The sequence below is a fragment of the Stylophora pistillata genome, chromosome 2, assembly GCF_964205215.1.
Source record: "Stylophora pistillata chromosome 2, jaStyPist1.2, whole genome shotgun sequence".
NCBI lineage: Eukaryota > Metazoa > Cnidaria > Anthozoa > Scleractinia > Pocilloporidae > Stylophora > Stylophora pistillata.
In genome coordinates this window covers 43,773,062-43,788,741 of record NC_142520.1, presented here as the reverse complement: position 1 = coordinate 43,788,741, position 15,680 = coordinate 43,773,062, and the positions used below count along the sequence as shown (strand labels likewise).

General features: G+C 36.1%; 2 protein-coding genes across 4 annotated transcripts; both read right to left on the bottom strand.

Moving 5' to 3' along the window:
- Nucleotides 1-1,504: 1,504 nt before the first annotated feature.
- Nucleotides 1,505-6,726, bottom strand: LOC148739694 (uncharacterized). The gene is made up of 3 exons (XM_088750096.1): nucleotides 6,647-6,726; nucleotides 3,727-3,792; nucleotides 1,505-2,014 (listed from the first exon to the last, which is right to left on the bottom strand). Exons 1-3 carry the CDS (start codon nucleotides 6,687-6,689, stop codon nucleotides 1,626-1,628), a joined length of 498 nt encoding a protein of 165 aa, XP_088606222.1. The 5' UTR covers nucleotides 6,690-6,726; the 3' UTR covers nucleotides 1,505-1,625.
- A 154-nt stretch (nucleotides 6,727-6,880) lies between these two features.
- On the bottom strand, nucleotides 6,881-15,266 carry LOC111328089 (FK506-binding protein 2-like). Of its 3 annotated transcripts, XM_088750099.1 has the most exons (5): nucleotides 15,210-15,266; nucleotides 12,947-12,994; nucleotides 11,081-11,143; nucleotides 10,139-10,238; nucleotides 6,881-8,223 (listed from the first exon to the last, which is right to left on the bottom strand). In XM_088750099.1, the coding sequence occupies exons 1-5, from the start codon at nucleotides 15,210-15,212 to the stop codon at nucleotides 8,033-8,035; spliced, it is 405 nt and encodes a 134-aa protein (XP_088606225.1). In that variant the 5' UTR covers nucleotides 15,213-15,266; the 3' UTR covers nucleotides 6,881-8,032. The 3 variants fall into 3 exon arrangements, with proteins under 3 accessions (XP_088606225.1, XP_022788195.1, XP_088606226.1); XM_022932460.2 differs by lacking the exon at nucleotides 15,210-15,266 and having other exon boundaries at nucleotides 12,947-13,448; XM_088750100.1 differs by lacking the exons at nucleotides 11,081-11,143; nucleotides 15,210-15,266 and having other exon boundaries at nucleotides 12,947-13,448.
- Between the last annotated feature and the right edge of the window lie 414 nt (nucleotides 15,267-15,680).

The following is a 15,680-nucleotide window of genomic DNA, read 5'->3' as shown; positions in this document are numbered from 1 at the left end:
CATATCCAACGCGCGCCCCTGGAATAATTGTTAATTAACTGGCTGACTTTTTTAATGAATCCAAGTAAAAGGTAAGCGGCCAAGGAATTATAACGCGCAACCGCGACTGGTGGAAGGGAGCGTGGAGGGTGTGCAGGAGAAGTAATCTGCCTCAAAAGTCCAACAGTCCTTTCTGAACCAAAATTTGGACCCCCCAATCAAAAATTCCTGGATCCGCCCCTGTTATGTATGAAAGCTGTAGAAATAAACTGTGAATGGAGCCTAACCTCTAGTAAATGATGGATCGTATAAACAAAGGATGTATAAGAGCGTTAAAATGGCCTAAAAAACGAGATGTTAAAAGAGAAGGTCTGCGAATTCACTACATTTTTCTCGGGAATTGAGTGTAGGTTTGTACTTTCTAATGAAAAATGCTTCGTACAGGCGTAGATTGGCGGAGTCGTTTTCATTCATAATAATATTGGCATCAATACTTTCATGGTCTTTGTTTTGGCAGGAGTACACTCCTGCCAAAACAAAGACCATGAAAGTATTCATGCCAAGATTGTTATGAATGAAAACGACTGCGCCAATCTACGACTGTACGAAGCATTTTTCATTAGAAAGTACGAACCTACACTCATAAATAAAAAATATTTTTTGTTGTCACTGACTAATAACTTTGTGTAAGAACGTTTCAGTTAAAATACTATAACCTTCTTCAGTAATTAAATGGCTACGAAAGCAAATGAGTGCTTTAAAAAGAGCCTCAGAAACGTCACTTGGGATTGCCAAGGGCCTTGTAAATGTCGGGAATGTAAATGTGTTCATTAATGGCATTCGGTTCACAAATTGAATGCCACGCTTCTAAAAATAATCTTTTTGACCACTGGGAACAGCGGTCTCTTGACGTCCTCAAGGTCAAAATCATGATTGTAGTTCATAAAATGTTGGGTTGATTAAGAATTTCTATCTCCCGGGATAATCACTCTCTTGTGTTCTCTAATTCTGGATCTTAAGGCTCTTGATGTTTGACCGACATTTACAAGGCCCTTAGCAATTCCAAGTCACGTTTCTGCGGCTGTTTTTATATCAATCATTTGCTTTCGTTGCCATTTTACTGCTCAAGAAGGTTGTAGTATTTTGATCAAAACGTTCTCACACAAAGTTTTTAGCCAGTGACAACAAAAAATCTTTTTTTATTTATCATCATGCCTGACTACAACTATAGTATTTTTAAACCTACACTCAATTCCCAAGAAAAATGTAGTGAATTCGCGGACCTTCCATTTTAGCATCTCCTTCTTGAGACCCTTTTAACGCTCTTATACATCCTTTGTTTATACAGTCCATCATTAGAGCCCTTATTATGTTCCTTTCACAGTTTAGTTCTACAGCTTTCATACATAATCACCTATTTTACACATTTCACTACACACTCTTTTTACATATATACATAGCGCTCCCGGGATACTTTCTTATCCCTGATGATGCCTTTGATCGGCAAAAGCTCCGATTTGTGAAACATTTTACTTTTTACAGCAGTGTAAGGCTTCATTCGATTATATGTTTATATTAAACAATACTGCTGAAGGACAACATGAGTCGTTAGAACTGCTTAGTAAAATTTTTATCTCCATTGAATTCTAGCTGCTTCTAGATATTACAACCGAATGCTTAAATATACAAGAAAAGAAATCCATGCCTGTGTCATTGAGGGATCTGCCAATGTAGTCTGCAGTGAAAAGATAGTAGTTGAAGGGGAAAAACTCCAACCGCATGTATTGTCCACTGGACCGTACAACGCCAGTTCTGTAATCTCCACAAAATACACCAAGGAGATTGGCGGACTGACTATTGCCATCACGGATCTCAAAATACTGACCCCCCAAACATGTTAGTCGAAGCCAGTTGGGGGTGCGCATTTCAAAGACCAGTTCCAAGTAGTGTCCTTCTGGAACTGAAAGAACCAGTGGTCTACCAAACTGTTGGACTCTGATCCATCCTTGTGCTTGTTGAGGATACTTCAGGAGAACTGCAACAGCAACTACAGCAAGTCAGTTACTCAGTTTACACCAAACAAACCTGATAGATGTCATTTAGAAATGCTGAATGGTATAGACAAAGAAAAAAGTCAGCAAGGCCATAAAACAAGGGCCGCCATGTTAGAACTTGGCTGATAATCTTTCTTGCGAGTATCACTACTCCGATGATTAGACACCAGACCATCAGATAGATTTTGTGACAACATTTTGTGGAAATATATTGAGCTCCATTTATAACCTTCAAGGGAGAGAGAGATTCATTTCTCCTACTTCTCGCAGAAAATTGAGGATTTTACCAGTTGCAAAAAGCCCAGAGCAGTAATTATCAAATTAACGATTGTATCCACCAAAGAAAAAGGCATCCAGCTTAAGAGCGCAACTAAATCCTGACCCGAGCTCAGTAAGCTCCAGTCAGCCCTTAAATGAAGTTTTCTTGAGGGAAACGTATCTCAGAGGACCAAAGCAAAGTGTCTTTAGATGGCTTGGAAACATTTTCATCAAAATAAAATAGTTTGGCAAATTGAAAGAAAGGATTAACGAGGCATCTTACAGATGCAGACTTGAGCCCGAGGTGGGTCAATGATAACCTCTCGTACGACCTCTTCCTCAATGAGAAAGCGACCCACGTGCACGCCACGTCCCTACTTTCCGTTGAATGATACAGAGAAAAGTTTTAGGAAATGTCTATCCTTATTACGTCACTTATTCGAGTCTACCTATCAAAGTTTTCAGTGATCATAATCCACTTGTTTTTCTTCACAAGCTAAAGGACAAGAATCAACGATTGCTGAGGTGGAGTTTGATGCTTCAAGAGTACGACTTGGATATAACACACATAAAAGGAAAGGATAACGTGATTGCTGACTCTCTTTCAGGAGTGTGAGAATATATCAAAGAAAGTTTTACAAACTTTCTTTTTTTTTGAAGAGGGGGAGTGTTACAAGGATCGGAATTGCCTGGAAAGTTCGCGAAAGTCGATGTCACGCAATATGTCGTTTCAAGAATTTTCTAGAACTGGGACTCATCAGTTTAAAAATAGAGTTTAATATAATAGTTATAAATAGTTACTATTGTAATTGTTATAAATAGTTACTTTTGGAAACTTCTAGACTCTCTTCGGATGCTTATATAAGCAGCTCGCTAGTCAGGTTGTGGTTGTGATTTGGGACTTCGTTCCCTGTTTGTGATCTACAAGCGATATTGTGTGACAAGTGACAAGTAAAGGGATTTTCCCGTTCGGATTTGATACTGACATTCTGCTGTCAAGTCCAGAGTTGTTTACCGTGGAGTGCGATACTGCGAAGGAAGTCTTCAGGAGATTTTGTCAAAGAGAAGGACAGTACTTTGCTTATGGTCAGATAAGCGTAGAGAAGTACATAGTTAATTTTATTTGGATTGTTCCAAGAGTAGTCGCTAGCTCGTGTTAGGTTATCTCCCGTTGTTTACAGTTAATTAAATTGTGTTTCGTGGAAATAGCGAGGTTATTATCTTTCTGCCGGTAATCAGTTACCGTAACACCAGCCTCTCTCTAACTTTCCATTTCCCCCTCACCCTGATGAATTTCACACTCATCACCGCCTTCCCCTTCCACCCTACCCATAAGACTCCTTTAATTCCCCTCCCATCAGACAGCTTTTTTCTCTGTTGTGCTTCATGATAGCTAATACTCTTTAGAACAGCTATGTGCAGCTAAAATGCTTACAGAAAACAAGAATGAAACTCCATTTGACCATCGAGGACACCATGACGATATATTTCAGTTTGTTTGCTGAAGAAATAAAATCAAATATATCTTATTTTGGCGTTTGAGTCTTAAAGTGAAAAGTTACACTCTAGCCAGCTAAAGAGTTCTTATTTCATTGAAAAGTAAATTTGCTTTCATCAGCCCTTAAGTAATTGCATACTTTACCTTTACGGTCGAAGTTTTGAAGAAGAATTGCATTTTACTCTCTTTAAACTTGATCTCAAATAAGTGTCATTGTTTAACTTTGCTAATAACTAAGATATTGGTTATATATTTGTTTATAAAGACAGTGTGATTTTCATTTGTATGTTTCTTAACCTGGTTGCAATTAACGATCTAAAGACTGATTAAAGACTGCAATTAAAGACTGGTTTTCATCCAAAACACAAAACCACTCAAGTGTTTTTTCAGCCAATATTTCTGATCAGCTTTCTAGCGCGTGCCTTTCCAGCACTTCAATGCAATTTACGCATCAAACTCCAGTCAACATAGAAACCTTACCAAATTGAATGTGGTTTTTTTCTTTTATCTATCGAGGACTTTTCTGATACAAATTTGCAGCTAAAAGTTACTGATCCATCATAAAAATGACAAACTAAAATAAAACATGATGAAATAAAAACTGGTTTCTCCTTCTAACTCGAAAGCGTTTTTCTCAAATTTTAATGATATTTGACTCCCACAATTATTCGTGTGTTTGGTTTATTGTTTTTTTACTCTTCCTATCGAGTCAGAAGGAAAGCTCTTTTTTATGTTAATTAAGCAACGTTTTCGTTGATTAATATACTCCACACTGATGATTAAATTTACTCTCATCAGACGCCTGCCTAAACATTTTCTTTCACGGGAAGGAGAAGTGAAATTTGATAACTCAACGTGATTAAAGACTGATCAGCTTATCTCAGAACCATTTCAAATTCGCTGCAAGCTGACATCACGCAAACAAAAATTTAAAATTTAATTCAGGAAGACTCTACACCTGTGGCACGCAATAGCTGTTTTTACTCAAATAGAAGCAAATGTCTGTGATGTTTTTCTCTTCCCCAAATTAATTGAATATTTTTGTCTGCAAACCATTATTTGACCTGCGTTTTGGAAATGCTTCCCAGCTTAAGAACCAGCTCTAAACCATTTACTCTTCAAATCGGTATTGATAATTCACTTGTGCTAAAAAAATGGTCATTTTTGTTCGGTCCATAATGTAGTTTAGGACCAAGATTACAAGGAACAGTTAGATCTTTTTAATCACCTAGGTTTATTCTAAGTTTTCCACGAATGACGAACCTCTTTTTTCGCAATACTTGTTTCCTCCAGAAAGTGTTGAGATTGTTAAGCTAAGAGAATTAACGTATGCTAAAATTACTCTAAAATATAAATATAATCTAGGCAGTGTATGGTGCTTTTCAACCTCTTAACAGGAATCGAAATATACACTAAAATGATGCTTTTTTCATTTCTTTTAAAGCGCTCGACATTTCCACCCCTTTGCACAATTTAAATATTTTGTACGTATAGTCAATTTTTAATATCAAGCAGAGAGAATCGACAATATGCATGTTATTATTTTTCTCTCCCACAAACAACCGCTTCTCATTTTCCGTATGGTGTTTTCCAGCTTCCTTAACAAAAAAATTTAAGTTATGTCTAAGGTTTTAGAAGACATAAAATCCATACCCTATAAATATATTTTCTTTGGATCTGTCAGTCTGCTGATAAAATTTTATCTTTTAGTACAAGCTACCTTCTTTTTTTTCCCTGATGTCATTGACTTTTTAATTCCATCAAGTTGATCGTTTACCATAATTCTCAACATAATTTTGTTTGACAATTTAATAATGTTGGTGGAGGAAAATGAGAATTCGGCGAGTTCAATGAGTTAGTGTTATGATAATCTATTGAAGTTTCAATCGTTCGTTTTGACAACTTGTAAAAATGCACGACCGTGAGAGGGCAACTCGCAGGGACTTAGATTAAAAACTGAAAGGAATCAAATTACTTAACCATATATTGCAATGGAGAAATACTTTAGATTTAAGTTCTATTTTGGTGAAAACCCAAAGCATATTCATTATCAGGAGAGACATATCTATCATCTAGCAATACAAGAAAGAAGACTGGCAGCTTTTACAATAAGAGCTCAAAATAAAATAACTGCATGGGTTATTTATTTCTTTACGGTGCATCAGTATTTCGAAAACCGTTGTTATCTTTAACAGGTAAAAAGGTTTGATTTCGATATTTTAGGTAGTCGACAAAATCGAGGAGAGGCAGTACTTTTTCTTCTTGAAATGATCATATCCGTTACTCAGTACAAATAATTATAATCGTTCACAGTGACTGCTTCATGACATTTAAATTTCAATTTTTCGTTTCGTTGAAGATTGCGTTTCCAATTCAGATTGCTAAATGGCAAAAAACGCATTTTTGTCATCTATTTTGAGGATCTTACTATGTTTTTGTCCAAAAATTTGGAATATTTTGGGTTTATCATAATCCTGAATTCTTTACATCATTATTCTTCCGAAAAATGTACCGATTTTGATGAGGAGAAATTCGACTTCAATAAAACACGTGAATGGTCTGGTCAAAAAAATGTTTCAAGTATTTCTAAGAAGAATAAAAAAACAACGAATCTAGCTACAGAACTTAACTGAGGGAGCTAGGATAGTTTGGAACAAATATTGCGGTAACAGACATAACAAATATGAATTCATCTAAAAGATCGACATCTATACAAGCAAAGAAGCTAATTTGCTATTACCAAAAAAATGCCTACTGCTTTCAGATCTAGTATTTCTAACTTAAAAAGAGCGAGAGAATTGAATTAAACTAATATTTAAGATAAGAATAGAGAGCAAAAAGCTATTACTTTAAGTACCTGGATGTCGATTGTTCTTTACTCTGTTAGAAACTGATCGCATTTGTCCGCATAAGCAGAAGAAAATTAATCCACACAAAGGTAAAGGTTTTTCCAGCTGTTATTGTTGTTTTAAATAAATGCAAAGTTAGAGGACAAGAGTTCCCATCACGCATTTCGTTATATTCGTTCAAGCCATGCGTCTACCTTAAAGAATAAATTAAAATCGTTCGTTTCTATTCTCAATTTTATAGCTTCTTTTCTTTTTTATCTTTTTTTTTAGCAGTTCTCAGTGCAAAACGGGACAATAACCGGAATATGTACGTTTTGATCGCAACAAGGGAACTGACTAAATTATAACATGACTAACATGACTATTGATCGGCAAGCAATGTGTTTATCATTTGCATAGCCGCATTTGACTTTCAAATCTTCAGTATGTCAAATTTTCTTTACCATAAACATTTTTTTCCGTTTTCATACAATATGACTTATTGTATTATTTTTGTTTTTTGTTTGTTTTTTTTTTATTTATTTTGAGCCTGTATTTCAAAAACTACTGATCTCATCCCATGCTTTAAAGGTTTTCCTTTGTTCTGCTATCTGCTGCTCAAAAACGAAAACTTGACTTCCGTGGTGGAATGAGTCTGCATTGAAAATGACATGTCATTGGAAAGATAAATATATTATTTGCTAGCAGGGTCGGCCTTATAGAAAGAAGAAATCCGATAAAGTAAAACTTACTGATCCTGATTTACTTTCGACACACATTAAAACTGCTCTATATCGATATTTCCCACTACTTAAGGAAGCGTACGGTGAAAAACTCCGATTTCGGACTGGTAGTAAATGTTGTCGTTTCCCCGCACTTTAGGGAATATGTCTTGTTTTACACTTGGTATGCATTGGCGCCGTTGCCCTGTCGTTCATTCAAAAAGAGTACTTGCGCTTTTTCTTCGACGCACTTTTTTTCCAACGCGCTTTTTCAATATTGATAAGTATCAGGCCGTAAAAAATTTGCTTGGAAGCCTTTTAAATCACCTTTCACGTATCGCAAATAAAATGTTTCGGTGTAGCATCTTTGCGTTTTCTATGCTTATATCCATTCGCGAAAAATTGTTCAGTTTATGGAAGATCTTGCCGTAATTACAGCCTTAGATTATGGGTTTCTCAGTGACCTAGTCCCCTTTCTCAAGCACTAACTGAAGCTTTTAGAGCATAGTCCCCTTGATTAACTATGTTTAGAGTTACACTGGTTTCCGCGCCCATTGCCCCAGGAGTGATCAACGAACTGCTGGCGTTGCGCATGAAAAGTCGCGGGAAATGAAATCGTGGTAAGCCATTTGCAGCTGAATAAGGGGCTTCACTGTAACACCGTTTATTATTGAACAATTTACAGTTTTATCATTACTTTTTATCTTTCTTGCTCGACTTTGTATCAGGCTTGCCAGATTCTTTAGATGCTTTTCTATACAGATAGTACAAAATCACTCCAGCCAGGACCAGCCAAAATCCTATTTTCAGAAGTAACTTTGGATCAAACAGCGACTTCCTCCTAATAGACATGAGCTCGGTTGTAAAAATCAGTACACAGGTGGCTATGTGTGAATAAAACAAAAATAGGAAAATGTTAGGATTTGCTGTTAATTCAGTAACGTACTCTTGTCGGAATTAGAGCCTTAAAAGATAAACAAACATTGCTTAAAGTTCTACATTATTCCGAAAAACATTTAGCTTGGTTGATCTGTCACAATGATTTCAGGAAACTACCAATTCAAAGAAACGACGAGCATTTTCGAGCCCGTTGAAAATTTTTCTAAGTAAGGCCCATGTGTGTAAGCTGTGGAGTCCCCTGTGACTGCAGTGGCCACCTTATACTTTGTTAGTCAAGCAATCTTTGTTTCTTCAAGTTTTAGGATCTTGCAATCAACTGTAAATTTATCTCCAGGTGCTTCATCCAGTTTATCTAAAGTTATGATGGTTTGAGGGTACTTTAAGAGTTGTTAATGACCTTAAATTTTCATATAGTTGATATCATTTCTTACAGCAAAGTGAACGGTATATAAGTGTGCTTATTTCCCAGAGGAATTTTTTAAAAGATCGCTAGTATAGGTAATCACATGATTTCAAGTGCAATTTGGAATTAATAAGCATGAGTAAATTTTTTCAAAGACTAACAAAATTGCACGAGCCCGTAGGCAAGTGCAATTTGTGGTCTTTGAAAAAATTTACAAGTGCTTATTTATTCCAAATTGGACGAGAAAATCATGTGATTATGTATTAATAATATACATGAAAAAATACGAGGTAGCTTCTCATAACTATGAAGAAAAAAAGCGCGCGCATCACGTACAAGAATAATTTATTCAAACCCTGCAAGTGACATTGACCTTGACATTGGCCTTGACATTGACCTTGACATTGACCTTGACATTGACCTTGACATTGACATTGGCATTGACCAATCATTCCGACCAATCAGAACGTCTGGTTTGTAACTTTCTTTGCACTGAATTAACCCTCTTCTGTACTGAATTTACTCTCTTCTGCACTGAATTACCCGAAAACTGCATTTATCTTAGCCAATCAGAACTGAGAAATTTTTTTCATGTAATTAAATAAAAGTACTTTGCAGCAAAATCAGCAAGAGTGGTATTTTCAAGAGAGACAGGCCTTTGAACATATTTAGTAATTATAGGCTGCTAGAATTGACATCTTGAATCACAGTAAATACTCATTTCATTCATCTTTTCCATTGGTTTTAGCAGCTGTACTCTAGCTTTCAGTAACAAGTCTGTTACACTTTGTTTTCCTCCATTTTTACCAAAAATAAAGCTAGAGATGCCAAATCCCACCCCAGCTAAACAGTAATTTTGTCATTATTTGCTGTCCACCCTTGATCTTAACATCCTCCCTTGTTTTTGCTTACAGAGGGGGGCCTCCGGGTTTTTGGTTTCCCATAGGCCCCAATGCCCCCCTTCTTACAATTAGGGAGGACATTGGTTTCTAGTTATGCAATTAAATACTTTTTATTAATAATTTTAACGCCTCATTATGTCTATGATCAAGAAAATGTCACGTGGTTGTATGTCATGTACTCTTGAAGGTAAAAAAATTCACATGTTAGAGGTCAAAGGAACTCCCTTTAAAGTAATTTTCATTAGACTATATGTAATTATTGACAGTAACCAAGATTACAGAATGATCTGAAGTTTCCCTTCGCTTTGCTATGTGATTAGTTAGGAACACTTGCTCTGTCTTCTGAGTCAACCAATCAGCTGATTAAAAAAAAAAAAAACCCATTTGCCACCAATGCTCACTTGAGTTGTTCTCATGCTTCTGCAATTTGTTTGTTGTTGCATTGAGTTCTCACTAGCTCCTTCAGGATTTTTGTTTTGCTCTGGTTAGCAGTTGAGTGACAACTTTGGCTTTATCAAGATAATTTTGCAACACCAAAATAAAATTTCTTTGACTAATACAGCTAAATAATAAAAAAGACCAACAGCAAGTTACCTTTGATAACTTTCCCTTTAGCTTTGCCCAACTGGAACTCAAGTGGTTCTCTTCCTTTTGCTAGGGATGAGTCAAACATTTGTCCATTCTCCAGTGTACCCTACAAGAGTTCATTAAGAAAATAAGGAAATCCATACATTTGTGTAGCCACATCTCTCATATGAACTGAGATCAGGTTTGACAATTTCTGTTGTTGTTGTTTTAGCAGTTTGTTTGTTTGTTTTTTTTTTTTTCACAAGGCAGTCTTTTGAAGTGACGATGAAAAGGTATGAGGTAAGGATGGCAAAATCCATCCATTAATGACAGCTTGGCACGCAAATAAAATAATCACTCTAGTGATTATTTTATTTGTCCCTTGATATTTGAAGGTGATGGGTGAGAGACTTGGAAGTGATTGGGAAGGGACGTCACGTGGATTATATCAATTCTTAATAGCCAGGACCAGGACCAGGACCAGGACCGGATTTATTGTCAGTTCCTTTGCATTGCTTTGTTTTGTTTGTTTGTTTAGAGTCTATTTTTGTTTTGTTTGGTTTGCTTGTTTGTAAAAGGAAAAAGTGATAGGGAAAGAAAAGGAAGAGTACAGAACCCCTATCATCAAACCCTAAATTACCATTCACAATACTTAAATTCATTTTTCCTGCCCTCAAGTGCAAGAGACGGCAATAGGAAGAAAGGCATGTGGCGTAGTGTTCTAACTATACCCTTTTCTTGGCTCTCTTTGTGCTTTCAGGCTAAATGTCTTGTTCAACAAAACGACTGTCCCTCGCACAGAAGGCATTTTGGTTTTAATTCACCAACCATTCCCTCCTCCCTCAATATCCTCCAGTTTTTTTGGTTGAAACTTTTCCATCAAAAATGTAAGCATGTGAGAAAATCATCCATATAGCAATTTCTATTGACCTTTTTTAATTGAGAAGCAGACAATATAAATGTACATACTGTATAGTGAACAGACACAATGTCACCATCATATGCTTTGTATTCACAGGTAGCAGGATTGTACTGAAACAGAAAGATCATGCATATAGAATACTTCATGAAAAGACAGTCCATATGGTATTCACACACAAGTTGGTTGTATGGGATATTGAACGAGTGAGAGCAGCAAACAAAAGAGATTTCTGATACAAGCCAGCAAGTGCAGTCAGATCATGATGGTAGACATTTACCAGCCCTACTGGCAGCACCTAAAGTAAAATAACAAATGAAAATGCCAGACTTCTTCATAATTTTCTTAACATTTCTCAATCATCTCTTTTTTTTTGCTTTATTAACAGATAAGTATGGAAGCTTCCCTAATTTCACAAATTAAATAACTTTCTGTGTGTTACGGCAACTCACTGATAAGAAAAGTCTTTATTTTAGCTCCAAAACATGGAAAGCTTTACACCTTTAAGCGGCTTGCATTGTGTGTGTGCGAAGACTTTGTGTCCGCTGGCCTACAACAGGCGTAATACCGACACCCGAAAGCCCTTGAGATACTATCACATATCGTAACATATCCAATCATATCTATCACATATCGTAACACTGTGCAAACCTATACAGGAATATTAATAATCTCTTCACCTAGTCACTTGGATTTGATTTTGACACCTCAGTTATATTTACAATACTTGCCTAATTTAACACAATCTACATGATTAATAATATCCCTCAACTATCAGTTTTCAAATTTGGTAATAAAATAGTGCATTGAAAGCCATCACAGATTAGAGAAAATTCAGGTTACATTGCATACATATACTGAACATATTTTCTTAATTGCTAAAATTTTGGTGGCCCAAGTGTACTACATTTTTTTTTAATTTTGAGAAAAAATTTAGTCTGCTGACTTTTTCCACCATTATTATATTTCTAATGAAAACTCTGAATGAGACTCAATTCAACAATATAAACAGTGTCGCGTAATTCAACTGCTTTTCTATTAAGCACAAATCATATTTGTTCTTGCTGGATATTAAAATTTAAATCTTACGCTTATTTTATTGGTACATGTAAGAATATGTTTCATTGTTACATTGTATGAGTTACACTGTATGTATCACTTGTAAACCAGTTGCACCTTTCTATCAAAGAACAATGACTTCCTAGATTTCTGCTAAGATCTGTGTTTTTCTGTCCTCACAAATAATATTTCATGCAAACTAGATTATCAAACCCAAGATATTAAAATCACTGCTGCCTGGAGACAAGATTTGTAATAAATCATTAATTTCCCAGCATTACTTTAAAACACCTGTCGTGACACTCCTACACAAATAGCCTATACTACAATTGTATTGTATTTGTTCAAAAACAGCAAAAAATATTCTTCAAAATCTAATTTTCCATTGTTTCTCAAAGAGAAACGCTCATAAAAACGTTATTTTGAGTAAGGATACAGCAAACATCGCGTAAAGGATAAAAAAAAAAAAAAAGGGGGAGATCGCGTGATATTATAGAATATTTGGCCGGCGCGAAGGATTAATCTGGCTCGGTCACATCACCGCAGAAATAACTGGAAAACACAGATTACAACTTACAGTCTGTATGCATGCCACGTTCAATGAGCTTTTAGAGTAGTTTTCTCGACTGCATAACAAAACTCGCGCAAGCAGGTATTCGCGACAAATTCCTTGAGTTTTCCCACAGATAATATTAGCTTTACAGACCCTATAGATGATGATTTTTTTTCGAAGACAAGATGAAATCCAACTTCGGGTCAAACCTCATAAAATTTCAGAAATTGGCATGATCTCAAAGAAATACATTATTACCTGTCATTTAAGCCCATGCATGTAGTTTTGTCCGAGGTTCACATACCTCAACAATTGTCTCTAGATCCTTTTTCTTCTTGGCTCCAAAGGCATACTCACATAAAAGGTAAAGGAAAAGACTACAGAATAGTAATCTTAAGTTGTTCTCCATTTGAGATCATTATCCAATTTACGTTATCTGTGAGTGTGGATAAATGTTGGCCGTGATCTAATCGTGGCAAAAAGAGGCAGGCAACTTTTCTGATTGGAACCTCGAGAAAACCTGGGAATGAATCTCAAGTCAATATGGTGGACGAAGGGAGTCTAGAAGAATTGGAGAAAAAGATTGACTCTCTATCGCATCCAGAGGTGATGGCTCTCTTCAGTGATAAACTAGGAAAGATAATGGGAGGTACATTGCTTATTGGATTGCCAAACGAACCAACTTTCGATGAAGTGAACTTGTAGAGTGCACTGGAACATAGGGTGTCTCGAAACTTCAGACCTCGAAACGTCGACCTCTGACCTCAGACCTCGAAACTTCAGACCTCGAAACTTCAGACCCCTTGAAAAGTGATTGAGATTTATGTTTTAACGATCAACGCAGTTAAAAAAGAAAAGTGATTGAGATTTATTTTTTTTAACGTAGTCAATGAATATTAACGGCCTGTCCGCCCTAGCGACAAATTTTCTTTCATCACCGACGCTGCATAAGTGCGAATGGTTTCTCGCGACTTGACAGTTCCTCGAAGCCGACAAATTTTTAGACGCGCCGCCAACAAATTTTTTCCTGCGTAAACCTTGGCAAAATCGACAAATCATAAACAAAACCGTGATAAACTTGTCGAGTATTTTTCGTAAATGCTAACACCCGTGTGGTAATTGAACTGATTTCAGTTTACCAAATGATTGCAGTGACTATCTTTCGTTGCCAAACTCGCGAAGTTTACAATTTCAGACAAATTAAGATGAATCCTGGTAACTGGAGTTTGAATCTATACAAAATTTAAAGGGGTCTGAAGTTTCGATATGTTGAAACTTCAGACCTCCAAACTTCAGACTCCTTGAAAATTGAATGAGATATATGTTTTAACGCAGTGAATGAATATTTAGGGCCTCTCCGCATTAGCGACAAATTTTCTGTTATCACCAACACTGTATAAGTGTGAATGGTTTCTGGCCACTTGAAATATCGGATCTAGATTATAAGATATTTCCAAGGGGTTCATAGTATAGTTCTCACTGGTTTAGGAGTATAACTGTTAAAGAAGATTAAAGAAAACAAGTGTACAAAAACGTATTATTCTGGTACTTAGCATGTAGGATATTGATTGTTGCACTGTCCGGGGAGTTAATGTTTTCCTTTTTTCAGATATTACACGCAAGAAAGTGAAAATTTTTCCATTGTTCTTGTCGTTCTCGTTTTTGTTTTGAACAAAAATATAGGAAACCTTTTACCTAGCTGTCTCCAATTATCAACGCGGGATTGTTGCGTGACTTGTCACTTAGGGTTAGTCACAATAGTTAGCGTAAATAAACATTCATGTATTTACGCTACTTGAACTGTATTTACAATCTCAATCTTTTTTCAAGGGGTCTAAGGTTTCGAGGTCTGAAGTTTAAACTTCAGACCCCTTTAAATTTTGTATAGATTCAAACTCCAGTTACCAGGATTCATCTTAATTTGTCTGAAATTGTAAACTTTGCGAGTTTTGCAATGGAAGACAATCACTGCAATCATTTGGTAAACTGAAATCAGTTCAATTACTCCACGGATGTTAGCATTTACGAAAATTGATCGACAAGTTTATCACGGTTTTGTTTATTTAGTCGATTTTGCCAAGGTTTACGCAGGACAAATTGTGTTGGCAGCGCATCTGAAAATTTGTCGGTTTCAAAGAACTGTCAAGTCGTGAGAAACCATGCATTGGCACTTTAATATACAGTGTCGGTGATCACAGAAAATTTGTCGCTAGTGCGGATAGGTGGTTAATATTCATTCAGTGCGTTTATTAAAACATAAATCTCAATCACTTTTCTTTTTTGAACTGCATTGATCGTTGAAACAGAAATTTCAATCACTTTTCAAGGGGTCTGAAGTTTCAAGGTCTGAAGTTTCGAGACACCCCTAGAACATGGCCGCACTATTGTTGTAAGCGTTCGTCAGCAAGATGAACAAGGGACTTTCCTACGTAAGAAGAACCTCAAATGTTTTCTAACGTAAAATTCTTAATCGTAGAATGACTGTTAATTATTGATAGAGAAATAGCATAAGAATATCAAAATAAACTAATATTAATTAGGAAAATATTATTATATATTAGACTTACCATGAAAAATTTAACTGGTCATCGAGAGCTTTCAATCGGTATGCAATAGCATATGAATTAAGTTGACTCGATAACCCAATATCTACAGCAGGTATTAGATGCATCATGCTCAGCAAGGTCTAGCTGCCTAGTTTCCAAGACCAGTTGTGTAATTGTCTCAAACTTTTGCAATTACTCATAGAAGTCCCTTATTTTGCAGATTGTTTTAAAAATGTACATTGTATGATAAAACGATTATTGAATTACGTTTTCACATGATTTGATGAATTGCCAAACCTTGTGTCTGTGTTATCTGCCTTACCCTATGGTTTTGGCTGGCAACTTAGACCTTGGTTTTGATAAACCCAACCTCGTCCAATAATTTCTTATAGTAAGGATATACACATGTGCTATACAGTAATGTGGAAGGTGCCTTTCTTGTGCACTGACGGCAGGCTAAATCAGAATTGATTGCCAAGTACCATTTACCTC